At 37.0% G+C, this 14,295-nt stretch overlaps 1 protein-coding gene across 1 annotated transcript; it reads left to right on the plus strand.

Moving 5' to 3' along the window:
• Positions 1-460: 460 nt before the first annotated feature.
• On the plus strand, positions 461-13,916 carry LOC116006846. The gene is made up of 13 exons (XM_031247340.1): positions 461-475; positions 1,085-1,282; positions 2,326-3,590; positions 4,721-4,870; positions 5,021-5,030; positions 5,461-5,511; positions 5,609-5,687; positions 6,352-6,569; positions 6,897-8,164; positions 10,827-10,884; positions 10,990-11,074; positions 11,779-12,005; positions 12,442-13,916. Exons 1-13 carry the CDS (start codon positions 461-463, stop codon positions 13,711-13,713), a joined length of 4,896 nt encoding a protein of 1,631 aa, XP_031103200.1. The 3' UTR covers positions 13,714-13,916.
• Positions 13,917-14,295: the final 379 nt, after the last annotated feature.

Genomic DNA, 14,295 nt, shown 5'->3' on the forward strand with positions numbered 1-14,295 from the left:
TGGGAAAAATCCCACCTCCTGTGACAATCAAAATCACAGACCCGACACGGTACACAAATACGAGATAATACACAATAGCCCAAAAATAAATATGAACACAAGAAACACAAGATTTACGTGGAAAACCCCAAAACCACGGGCCACCAACAACAACAATTTCCACTATATCACAAATCTCGGGTACAAAGTTTTAGGCTACCACACGAGCCATACATCCACAAATCATCAAATACAACTCCTAGGCCAAAACATTCTTATAATATTCACAGGCTAAAAGGAATAATATCTCGTACTCAAAATATTCAACTACCACGAACAAGGTAAAATGAATACAAATATTACGAGATTATCCAAAGAGATGCCTGGAATAAATACAAGCTGACCTCAAATATTTGATGAAGATAGTACCCAAGAACTAGGCAAACCCACGACAAAATAGCACGGCAAAACTGCACCAAAGATGAAGGAGAAAATAGTTTGTTCCTTCTACTGATGAACCGCCGAACGCCAAAAGAAGAGGAAGAAGAAAGATGAGTTTTTCTTCCTCTGCCGAACTCACTGCCTCTCTATGTTTCTCTCTACTGCCGAAAAAAGAGAGAGAAGAATGGAAATAAAATTTCCACACTTGCTGCTGCCCACTACTGCCGAAAAACAACAACAAAAACAAAATGGGAATAATTGGAGAATGGAGCTACAGTGAAAGTTGCAGTCCACATGCGCATGATGTCTCCACTTGCTGCAAAGTCATGCTCCTTTTTCCTTCCACTACATTGTGTTTTTGTTTTATTTATTTTATTTTATTCCATTCACATAGGAGGGACCCAACAGTTGGATAGGTAACCACTTATTGGGTTAGTCAAATTATACCATGCAGAATGGTCCACCTTGTACATAATTTATTAATTGAAGACACATAATATATTAATTCCATGTACATCATTTAAATGTAGTTTTGGATCAACATAAGTTCGACTTGTTCCATGGTATAACATTTAATTTGATACAAGTGTTAAGACATGCAACTAATCCTGTTCACTTAATTTTGTATGGCATGCAGTATCACATGTAAAATGGTTTAATATAGCTGCAGCCTGCAGAGTACGCATTGTTTCTGCTGATGGATTACTTGACCGATGCGTGGGGACTAGGGTTCGCATATGCAGCTGCAATTATAAACATTTGGACTGGCCTCAGTAAACTTTTGATCTTATGCGGTGCTTACTTGGTGGACAAAATTGGTAACTACCGGATGCTCCTCTACTCCACTATAGTATACAGCATTGTAAGTAAAATATGTAATCTGAATGTTATTTTGAATCAAGATTCACAATGCATGGTAGAACATAATCCCGGTCAGGGTCAAATTTTAGGGCGTGCAAAATATGCAACAGCGCATGACCCCAAAATTTTAGGGGCCCCTAATCCCGTCCTGCCTCAATAGATAGTATATGTTTGTGATTATATTGACTCAAAATTAGATTTTCATGACTGATCTAAATTCTACTATGTATTATTCAAAAAAAATTAATTCTACTTTGTAATATTTAGGGGAATCACTTTTATTCAATTCACATTTCATTTATACTTCAATTTTTATTGCATGGACCATGGTCCACACAGCTATGTGTGAACCATAAATAAAAAGTACATTTTTAATATATTGAAAGTACATTATTTTTATACATAAAGTACATTATTTTAGAGTACATTATTTTAGTACTGAAGGTACATTATTTGATATCATTATTTTATATATACTATCAAATAGTGTACCTTCAGGACAAAAATAATGTACTTTTAGCATAATAAAAATGTATCTTATATTCATGGTGCATACAGCTATGTGGACCATGGTCCACTCAATAATTTGTCTTTATCCTTTTATAGGGCCTCACTTATTTATCCGCAAATTATATTGTGGACCATGGTGATCCACAATGCAATCATAACTGATACTGCAGTTGTGTTGAAAGGATACTGCAGTTGTGTTGAAAGGAAACTGCAGTTGCGCGAAACAGAGGCCGTTCATCCGTTCAACACAACTGCAGTATCTGTTCAACACAACTGTAGTTCTAGACCGATGACACGGCTTCCACGCAACTGCAATTGCCTTCCAACACAACTACAGTATCTGTTCAACACAAGTGCAATATTAGTTTAACACAACTGCAGTATCAGCCATGACCCATGATCCAAAATACATTGTGGACCATGGTTCCGATATAATGACTATTATTTATCAGGCCAGGCAAATCAAAAAATCCGCCATGGTTCCGGTAGTAAACCAGGCCGGCCATTCACAAGTTAAACACTATATATGGGCAGGGTTTGGCGTTTTTATACATGTCAACGCCGGCTGTGCTGGACAACATGGCCGGTAACTGCGGCGAGGACCGGGCGGAATGCTACGGCCCAGCGCAAAAGGCTACGTTCTACATATCATTGGTGCTAAAAGGCTTGGGCATGGCAGGTCACGCCGTTTCTCTTGATCCATACCTGCACGAAAAAGATGTGAACGAGAAAGTCCATAATATTTGGAGTCTTTTCAGAAATAAAAGTCTAGGTAATAATTTGACGAGAGCGGTGATCGCCGGAGTCTCCAGTTGGCTTCTGCCGCAACGTTGGAGTGCGCGGTTTGGGATTGTTGCGATCTATGGGTTTGCGGCCACGATCGCATTGGCGATCGGAAACATGTTTAAGAATGAGACAGAATATAAGAGTGAGGATATTAAAATAAATTTCTGTAAAATGTTGAACCAAACCGCCATGATTTGGACATCGTTCATAATGTGTGGGGTGGTTTCCTCCCTCGGAAACACCTTCTTCGTGGAGCAGGCCGACAGAATGAAGCCCACCGCCGGGATTTACACCGTCCCTCTCGGCGTCCTTTTACTCATAGCCCACGCCGCCAAGTTCATCCTCAAACAATGCTATCATTTTAGCTACACCTTGATCATGAAAATAATTGACGATTGGTGCGATAAGATAGCAAAACATTTCATAGGAGTTGAGGTCCATAAGCCGCTTTGTTTAAACGAGGTGCCGGCGCTGCTCGGCAACGTACCGGCGATGCTCAACGCCTTACTATGTTGCTTGGCGGCGGCGGTGGTGGAAAACTTAAGGCGGAAGGACACTATGAAGAAATATCTGCACCACGATAGCAAATTTTGGCTGGTGCCTCAATTCATTTTTGTTATCAGCATCGATGCATTCCTCCAAGTAAGCGTCAATGGTTTCTTCCATAACTACTATGAATCATCGCCTGAGGGGAAAGACGTCTCGGGAGATCAGTCATTGAAAAAGTACAGTATCCAGTTCACCAACTTCCTGATGGGTCTGGGATTTATAGGCAGTGTGGTGTCGGTTTTGGCGGTGGCCAAAATCAGCGAGAGTGTGAGTGGGAAAAGCTGGATACAGAAAGAAGTGAGTGATAGTCGGCTGGAGAACTACTATTGGCTCCTTGCTGTTCTATGTAGCGTCAATATCGTTTATTACGTTCTTGCAGCGATTTGCTACACCAGAAAGGCAATGACGGCCGCCGGCGACGCTCCTCATCAACCCCGGGATAAAACTGGATGCTGCTCTTGCTAGTTCATATGGTGCTGGGTTCTTTTTGTTATAAGCCGCTTGCCAGACTGCCAGACCAGACGGCCGATGGATTTTAATGTATGTCGAGTGATTTTTTTATTTTTATTATTTATTTATTTATTTTGGTGAAGAGAAAACCCATTGTCATTTTCTAAGGTGTGTCCAGTGTACCTGATAATTTTATTTTTTATGAGGCAAGATTAGAACCACGGAAAATAACTCCTGGAAAATATTTTTCGGGTTTTCAATGTTTTGATGCAATACGAAAATTTAGTCAACAGAAAATATTTTTCATTGATGAGGAAAAATGAAGGCATATTGTCATAAGTCATTTTCTGCCAACAACCAAAACATGGTTTCAATTTCCGCCAGTCTATTGAGAGATGAGAGTGTACGATCACTCACCTAATGAAAATGGTTATAATTGCTCGCACTCGATAGGCAGTATTTAAGAGAAGAGACCAATGTTTGAAACTCGACAATGACAGTATGGGAATTATGTCCAAAGTGAGCAAATTTTTTGTACGCATCGGCGTTTGACCATATCTATCGAGCCCCTCACATGCTCTCTCAGGACAAGGTGTGAGGAGTCGTTGGGGTTGGGGATTCAACCTTTTGGGATAAAAAATTGGTTATAATTGTCATCATTTAAACCTTCATAATTGGGAAGAAAAATACTACATGGACTCCAAAGTTATACGACTTACTTGTACTCTCTCACAAAAGTTTGATGTTGACACTTTCCTTGAGACCCACAGAATGAAGATAACCTATCATATATTGCCATGTCAGGGAGTACAAGTGAGGGAGTATAAAATGAGAGTTCATGTAGTAGAACTCAATTGGGAAAGAAATCCAAGAAACGTATGCATTTATTTCGTATAGTAGCCGCCGCGCAAATTATTGTGTATGTGGATCATAACAAAAAGTACATTTTTAATATACTAAATGTACATTATTTGTGCATTACTTCAATAAGGTGACAATTTTAATCACTCACCACCGATAGAAATTTTTAAAGTTCATCACATTTGCATTACACATGTAGAGCTTGTTAATAAATAATAATATAAAATAAAAAATACAACTTGTAATTATAAAGCTTTAAAAGTTTTTGTTAACATCTCTATAGCATCACCGATGCGCTCAAATGGAATCTCCGATTCATTCGCTCCTCATCAGGGAAGGCTTTGCAGCATCCTTTGCTCCTCCGAAACGTCGCAAAACATTTTGGATCAAATGGTCAAAGCCTCCTTTGGAAAGGCTTAAGCTCAACACGGACGTATAATAACAACCCTAGTTAAGGTGTGGGCAATCTAGTTAGCTGACCTATTAATATGAACAACGATACAGTCTCAAAATTTTCCATGAGAGTTGTACAGGATTGGACAATAAAACCTAAATATGATATGTTTGTAATGGGGTTATGCAGTTCATTGACGGTACTTAAAGCAATCAATCTCCACTCTTAGAACCAAAATTTGTCGCTTGTAGGGTTGCATGGTAAATAGTTAACATTACATAAAATTAAAGTGACTTAAATATAATTGCCATATTTGCTCCAATAATACATGATTCCCTTCTATGGCAGAGAAAATTAGGAAAGATAACTTCATTTTAGTTTGTACATCAAGTTAATGAAGCATGTTTTTCACATTTATAGTATGATCTCTTACTTGAGTTGCTAGCAACTTTTTGTTCTTTACTTGCCTTCTACCGTTATTTTATTTCACTTTAAAAAAGTTTAAGGTTGTGAATATGTTCCCCCATCCAAGTAAGTATTGCTTTTAAACGACCTGTCTTCTTCAACATGCCACTTTACTATTTATATTCCAGCATTGTGTATGCAGTGGATGCAATCTCCACTGATCGATCGAGCTTCTCAGGTTTCTGAAGGTTAAGATAATAGAGACTCTCTCTAAGGTTGATATATATTTTTGTTCCATTTCTCATTCCACACACACAATTCACTGCAAATTGTTAAGGTTATTCATGTCTGATTTTGTTTGGTTGCATGCAGGCCGGGAGTGAACCTGACGAAGTGATGGGGCAAAGTAAATCTTCCAGCTGCCTGAGGACTTTGATTATGTGGACTTTGGGTAATTTCAAATTTATTTTTCATGTATTGTCATAACTATACTTATTTTAATTTCCTAAAAATGGTAAGTAATGTTATTAAGATAGGCGAAGTCAGCTCTAGTCTTGATTATACTCCCCATGTTTCCTTTTATTTGTCATGTTACTATTTATTGGTAAAACTAACTCTGTTTTTTTTTTCTTTGCTTATTTTTGTAGTAAATTTTAATTATTTATAAATTTAATTTTTTTGGTTTAATAGTAGTTTAATTTTAATTTAGTTTCTAAATATATAAATTTTATATACTAATATTAAACTTAAAAACTGAATTAAAAATAACTTACATAAAATGGGATGGGGAGTAATAATATGCAGTTGGATAGGTAACCACTGAATTATACCATGCAGCATGGTCCAACTTGCATAGTGACATAAAGGTTACGTATCTATAATTAATATATTATGAACAATCAGTTACTTGTAATTAAACTGAAGGTATTTAATTGTAATAGGTATATAATTTATTAATTGAAGATACGTAATATATTAACTGCATGTGTATAATTTAAATGTAGTTTTGGATCAACATCAACAATGCATGTTCGACTTGTTCCATGTTATAACATTTGATACAAGTGTTAACACATGCAACTAATCCTGTTCACTTAATTTTGTATGGCATGCAGCATCACATGTGAGATGGTTTAATATAGCTGCAGAGTACGCACTGTTTCTTCTGATGACTTACTTGACCGATGCGTGGGGACTAGGGTTCGCATATGCAGCTGGAATTATAAACATTTGGACTGGCCTCAGTAAACTTTTGAGCTTATACGGTGCTTCCATGGTGGACAAATTTGGGAACTACAGGGTGCTCCTCTACTCCAGTATAGTATACAGCATTGTAAGTACAATATTTATTTTTACTTATATAGAGTAATAAAGTACTGAAGCTCAAAACCACTCATATAGGAGAACAATTTGGTATCACTAGACCATAAAATCCTTAACATTATGTCTGTAGTTAATATTTTGTACATGTAATTTAATTAATAACTTATGTGTATGTGGTTAACATTTTATGTATCAGTAGTACGTAGTTAACATGTTATGTGAAAAACACATAATTGTATCAACGGCAAGTATATAATTTAAAAATTATTTTGAAACAAGGTCTACCATGCAAGGCAGACCACCAGGCCATTCACAAATTAAATACTATAATGGGCAGGGTTTGACGTTTCTATACATGTCAACGCCGCCGGTGCTGGACAACATGGCCGGTAACTGCGGCGAGGACCGGCCGAAATGCTACGGCCCAGCGCAAAAGGGTACGTTCTACATATCATTAGTGCTAACAGGCGTGGGCATGGCAGGTCACACCGTTTCTCTTGATCCATTCCTGGACGAACAAGTGAACGAGAAGAAAGGCAATTCCAGTTGTTTTTGTTCGCCAAGAAATCTGGCTAATTATTTGATGAGAGCGGTAATCAACGGAGTCTCCAGTTGGCTTCTGCCGCAACGTTGGGGTGCGCGGTTTGGGATTGTTGCGATCTACGGGTTTGCCGCCACGATGGCCTTGGCGATCGCAAACAGGTTTTTTAATGATGATGAGAAACCAACGACCAGTGAGGATAACAAAATTGATTTCAGTAAAATGTTCAAGGAAACTGCGATGGTGTGGCCGTCGTTCATAATGTGTGGGGTGGTTTCCTCCTTCGGAAACACCTTCTTCGTCGAGCAGGCCGACAGAATGAAGCCCACCGCCGGGGTTTTCACCGTCCCTCTCGGCGTCCTTTTACTCCTAACCAAAGCCGCGGAGTTCATCCTCAAACACTGCTACGGTTTTAGCTACACCTTGATGAAAATATTCTTCAAATTGTGCGGTAAGCTCACAAAAAACTGCTACGGATTCGACGCCGATAAGATATCCGCGCTATTCGGCATCGGAACGGCGATGTACAACGCCGTACTATGTTGCTTGGTGGCGGCGGTGGTGGAAAACGCGAGGCGGAAGGACACTATGAAGAAATATCTGCACCACGATAGCAAATTTTGGCTGGTGCCTCAGTTCGTTTTTCTAATCGGCATCGATGCATTCCTGGAAGAAAGCATCCATGATTTCTTCAAAAAAATTGCCCCTCTCTATAAATCGTCATCCGAGAAGAAGGAAGATCAGTCCATGCAAAACTACATTATCCAATTCACCAACTTCGTGATGGGTCTGGGATTTATAGGGAGTGTGGTGTCGGTTTTGGCGGTGGCAAGAATCAGCAAGAGTGTTACTGGGAAAAGCTGGATACAGAAAGAAGTGTCTGATAGTCGGCTGGAGAACTACTATTGGGTTCTTACTGTTCTAAGTAGCATCAATATCGTTTATTACGTTTTTGCAGCGATTTGGTACACCGTAAAGCTAAGGGAGGCTACCAAGATCAGCGACGCGGCCGCCGGCGACCATCCTCAACAACCCCGGGGTGAAACTGGATGCTGCTCCTGCTAGTTCATGGTGATAATATACTCAGCACAAATGTGTGGAGCATGGTACATAGAATAATGATTGTTTTAATGTTGTTTTTTTTTTTTTTTTTACTGAAGCACAAAGAGTCAACAGTTACTCTTTTTTTTTTTTAATGTAAAACTAACAAAAGCTTTGGAGTGGCATTGTTGCTTTAATGTTTCCTGCAAGTTATTATTTGTGTCATGTTTGTATTTTTCTTTTTTGGTAAATGCGTTGGAAATAAATAAAGCTATTTAGGCGCACTCTTAAACTCTATTGTAGAGAGTTCTCACGTTTTAAGAATGGTGACCTCCGGTATGGGAGAGCTACTACATACCATTTAAGCACAAGGCTAATGATCTAGTGAATCTAACCTAAAAATATATATATATTTTTTGAATACTACTGACTCTATTACAAGCACACTGAGGCTCAAACCCACCACTTCCCGTATAAAGGGAAGGGTTTGACGCCACTGGACCACAAGGTCCTTGGCACCTAAAAATATATATGAAAAGCACGAATAGGAAATAGCTAGGATTTAATTTGAGTGATATGATGTTCAGAACTGAGAACAAATTACAGGTCAGGATACTACTATTTTGTACTCAAGAAATTGTGTGTCACGAGGCTCGTGACAGCAAAAGAAGACGGCACATTGGAACTGGGTGTCACAACCCTTGTCATGATGTGATGGGGTGCGTGATTGCAAAATTTGACTTGTTGGTCTTCATGAATGTTGTAGCCTTTTAACTTCACAATTTTAGTCCCTCACCAATAGGGATCATTAAAGTTCATCACATTTGCATTATATTACACATGTAGAGCTTGTTAGTAAATAATATAAAAATAAAAATACAATTCGTAATTATAAACCATTAATATTTTTGTTAATATGCTAATGAATTAAAATCATCAAAATCACTACCTCATGAAAAGATAAACGACCAAAGTCAACACATCATGAAAATTTGGAGGGTTAAAATTGCTTATTACAATTTACAACCATAATTGAATTGAAATCGTTAATTTGTATAAATATAGGGACCAAAAATGTCATTTTTTCTAATAATACAATAATTTACCGCATGATATATAATATATACTGTCAAATTTAATTTATGGTCAACACTAAATATTCTTAAAAGTATATATTATTATATTACACATTATAAATAATGAAACTAAAGTTAGGAAGCTAAGTGAAGTCTCATTAGGAGACCATATCAGAGAAGAAGAACATTAGCGAAGGTAAATAATTATGTTTAAAAGAAAATCTTAAAACTATGGGAAAATGGCATCTTTAGTCCCTGAGTTATGGGGTAGTGCCGACTCAGTCCCTGAGTTATGGCCGTATCCGAGTTTAGTCCCTCAGTTATTAGCAAAGTGGCGAGTTTAGTCCCTGGTCATTAAATTTGACGAAAAATTAAAAAATATATAAAATTTGAGGGGTAAAATAGGAAAATCACATTTTATTCTTATTCTTATATCAAAACTACTTTTACAACATTATTTTTTACTTCAAAGCATCATATTTTCAAGATTCTTCAATTTTAAAAGCAATTTAATAACTTTCATATCACTTGTTAGGAACCTGACTCTCGTATAAAGAAACACATGATCATTGTATTTAGGTGTCTGAAACACTCTATCCTAACAAGTTTTGATTTTTTTTTACTAAGTAACAAATGTAATCAAATTAAAACTTTTGAGATATAAAATGATGTCAAATTTCTCAGGTTGCTTTTATGATAAATTCACTAAAAGAATATTTGACTAAACTACTTCATACAAAAGAACTTTTACATACTAAAAATCTCAAGTTATTTCGTTGGTGATCAAGTGTTTCTTTGTTTGTGCTAAGTCTTAAGTTTGTTATACGAGAGCTAGTCAGCCAGGTTCCTAACAAGTCATTTGAAAGTTATTGAAATGCTTTTAAAATTGAAGACTCTTGAAAATAATTAGGCTAAGAAGTGAAAAATAATGTTGTAAAAGTGGTTTTGATATAAGAAGAAGAATAAAATGTGAATTTCCTATTTTACCCCTCAAATTTTAAATATTTTTTAATTTTTTCATCAAATTTAACGGCCAGGGACTAAACTCGCCACTTCGCGAATAACTGAGGGACTAAACTCGGATACGGCTACGACTCAGGGACTGAGTCGGCACTACCCCTATAACTCAGGGACTAAAGATGTCATTTTCCCTAAAACTATTAAATATGTAGTACTAGTAGATAAGTTAAAGTTTAATTTGCAACTATTTTTACTTTATATATTATACTCTTTGTCGCTAGTAGGGTTGCATTGTAAATAGTTAACTTTATATAAAATTGACTTAAATATAATTGCCATATTTGCTCCAATAATACATGATTTCACTTTTATGGCATAGAAAATTAGGAAAGATAACTTCATTTTAGCTTGTACATCAAGTTAATGAAGCATATCCATGCTTTTCACATATATAGTACGATCTCTTACTTGAGTTGGTAGCAACTTTTTGTTCTTTACTTGGCTTCTACTATTATTTTAATTCACTTTAAAAAAGTTTAAGGTTGTGAATATGTTCTCCCATCCAATTAGTATTGCTTTTAAACCTGTCTTCTTCAACATGCCACCTTACTTTTTATATTCCAGCATTGTGTATGCAGTGAATGCAATCTCCACTGATCAAGCTTCTCAGGTTTCTGAAGGTTGAGATAATAGAGACTCTCTCTAAGGTTGATATATATATATATATATATATTCCATTTCTCATTCCACACACACAATTCACTGCAAATTGTTAGGATTTTTCATGTGTGATTTTGTTTGGTTGCATGCAGGCCGGGAGTGAACCTGACAAAGTGATGGGGCAATGTAAATGTTCTAACTGCTGCAGCCTGAGTACTTTGATTATGTGGACTTTGGGTAATTTCAATTTCAATTTTCATGTATTGTTATTACTATACTTATTTTAATTTCCTAAAAATGGTAAGTAATGTTATTAATATAGGCCAAGTCAGCTCTAGTACGTATGAGCCCTATAGTAAACAAGTTGAGTTTGGGTTGCTTGGGCTAGGCACCCTGTAATTGATTATACTCTCTTATCTCGTTTTATCCGTTACGGTACTATATTATATTTATTGGTCAAACTAATTCTTTTTTCTTTGTTTATTTTCTTAGTAATTCTTAATTATTTTTAAATTTAATTTTTTCGTGTTTAATAGTAGTTTTAATTTAGTTTCTAATTATTTAAATTTTATATATTAATATTAAACTTAATTTTGTAAAAAATTGAATTAAAAATAACTTCAGTCACAGAAAATAGGACGATGAGGTAATAATATGCAGTTGGATAGGTAACCACTGATTGGCTTAGGCAAATTATGCCATGCAGCATGGTCCACCTTGCACTGTGACATTTAAGTTATGTACCTGCAGTTAATATATTATGAACATTCAGTTATTTGTAAATAAATTGAAGGTATGTTAATTGTAATAAGTATCTGATTTAAATATAATTTTAGATCAACATTTACCGTGCAAGTTGGACTTGTTCCATGTTATAACATTTGATACAAGTGTTAACACATGCAACTAATCCTGTTCACTTAATTTTGTATGGCATGCAGCATCACATGTGAAATGGTTTAATATAGCTGCAGAGTACGCATTGTTTCTTTTGATGGCTTACTTGACCGATGCGTGGGGACTAGGGTTCGCACATGCAGCTGCAATTATAAACATTTGGACTGGCTTCAGTAAACTTTTGAGCTTATACGGTGCTTACTTGACGGACAAAAATCAAGGAATTGAGAACTCCCGGATGCTCCTCTACTCCAGTATAGTGTACAGCATTGTGAGTACAATATTTATTTTTACTTAAAAGAGTAATACACGCACATAGTCGATCAATTGTTATTAAATAGACAAGGGTTCATCTTGCATTTTAAATCCTAGTTCAAAAATTATTTATCTCCGGTACTTGCACTTAACTGTTTATATGTGGTGTTCTTGTAAATAAATTGAAGAATATCACAAACTACACAAATAAAATGGTAATTAAAGGTATATAAATTGTTAACTACATGCATGTAATTTATAACTTATGTGTCTGTGGTTACCATTTTATATATGTATCACTAGTTAACAATGTTATGTGAAGGTACATAACTCCAGTTACAAAACATGTAATCTGAAAATTATTTGAGACTAGGGTCCACAATACAGGGCAGACTATGGTTGTGAGAGAAAACCAGGTCATTCACAAATAAAATGCTATGGGCTATGGGCAGGGTTTGGCGTTTCTATACATGTCAACGCCGCCGGTGCTGGACAATATGGCCGGTAACTGCAGCGAGGACCGGCCGGATTGCTACGGCCCAGCTCAAAAGGCTACGTTCTACATATCATTGGTGCTAACAGGCGTGGGCATGGCAGGTCACGCCGTTTCTCTTGATCCATTCCTGGACGAACGTGGTGTGAACGCGGAGGGTTTTTGCAACGTAAAAAGTATGTTTAATAAATTGATGAGAGGGGTGATCGCCGGAGTCTCCAGTTTTCTTCTGCCGCAACATTGGAGTGCGCGGTTTGGGATTGTCGCCATCTATGGGTTCGCGGCCACGATCGCATTGGCGATCGCAAACGGGATTTATAAAGAAGATGAGAACAAAACAAAGGAAATCGCAAACGGGACTTATAAAGAAGATGAGAAAAAAACAAAGAAAAAGGATGAAAAAATAAATTTCTGTAAAATGTTGAACCAAACCGCGATGGTGTGGCCATCGTTCATAATGTGTGGGGTGGTTTCCTCCATCGGAAACACCTTCTTTGTCGAGCAGGCCGACAGAATGAAGCCCACCGCCGGGGTTTACACCGTCCCTCTCGGCGTCCTTTTACTCCTAGCCAACGCCGCCAAGTTCATCCTCACACAATGCTTTAGTGCTAGCAACGACTTGATGAAAAAAGTCTTCGGTTGGTGCCATCTGATATTAAAAAATTGCTTCGGAGTAGTTGACGACGGTATAAAGAAGTTGGCGCCGCTGTTCGGCATCGGAATAGCAATGCTCAACGCCGTACTATGTTGCCTGGCGGCGGCGGTGGTGGAAAACATAAGGCGGAAGGACACTATGAAGGAATATCTGCACCACGATAGCAAATTTTGGCTGGTGCCTCAGTTCGTTTTTCTTATCGCCATCGATGCATTCCTCCAAGTAAGCGTCACAGATTTCTTCCAAAACTATAAATCATCATCGCCTGAGGAGAATTGGAAGGAAGATCAGTCCCTGAAAAAGTACAGTATCCAGTTCACCAACTTCGTGATGGGTCTGGGATTTATAGGCAGTGTGGTGTCGGTTTTGGCGGTGGCCAGAATCAGCAAGAGTGTGAGTGGGAAAAGCTGGATACAGAAAGAAGTGACTGATAGTCGGCTGGAGAATTACTATTGGGTTCTTGCTGTTCTAAGTAGCATCAATGTTGTTTATTACGTTATTGCAGCGATTTGCTACAGCAGAAAGGCAAAGAAGGCTCCCAATAACAACACGGCCGCCGGATGCTGCTCCTGCTAGTTGATGCTGCTGGCTGCTTTTTGTCATAATAAGACGCCTGGCCAGTGGCCTGCCAGAGAAAACCTGTTGTCTTTTTTAATGTGTGTCGAGTGATTTTTTACTTTTTTTTTTTTTTGAAGAGAAAACCTGTTGTCATTTTAATTTGTGAGGGTGTGTACAAATGTACAATGTATTTGATAAATTTATTTATTTTTTTTGAAAAATAGTATAATCCCTTTTTTTTTTTTTTTATTTTTAATATAATCCCTTTTTTACTTCCAACTTTTACTCTTACATCACCGTTCGTCATATTAGGAAGTAAATTTTGGAAATACCTATAGTGGAACGCTTTTCTTTTTTTTTTTATAATGTAAAATTGTCCAAACATGAAAGGTAAACTCCATTAAAAAAAAAACTTTGTACGACAGAGTTGGAGTGACATTCTTGCTTTAATGTTTCTTGCAAGTTATTATTTTTGTCATGTTTGTATTGTTTTTTTCTTGTTGGGCAGTGCAATGGAAATAAATAAAGTAACTTTTGACAAATTATATGGTGGACTCTAATTTAAAATTAAATGACATTATTTTATATTAAGGGTTCATT

This window comes from Ipomoea triloba, chromosome 15 (genome assembly GCF_003576645.1).
Source record: "Ipomoea triloba cultivar NCNSP0323 chromosome 15, ASM357664v1".
Classification (NCBI taxonomy): domain Eukaryota; kingdom Viridiplantae; phylum Streptophyta; class Magnoliopsida; order Solanales; family Convolvulaceae; genus Ipomoea; species Ipomoea triloba.

Excerpts from the sequence above, each read along its gene's own strand:
- LOC116006846 (XM_031247340.1), top strand. Across the intron at positions 1,283-2,325 it reads CCACTATAGTATACAGCATT|GGTTTGGCGTTTTTATACAT; the intron begins GTAAGTAAAATA and ends ATATATGGGCAG. Across the intron at positions 5,512-5,608 it reads TAATAGAGACTCTCTCTAAG|GCCGGGAGTGAACCTGACGA; the intron begins GTTGATATATAT and ends GGTTGCATGCAG.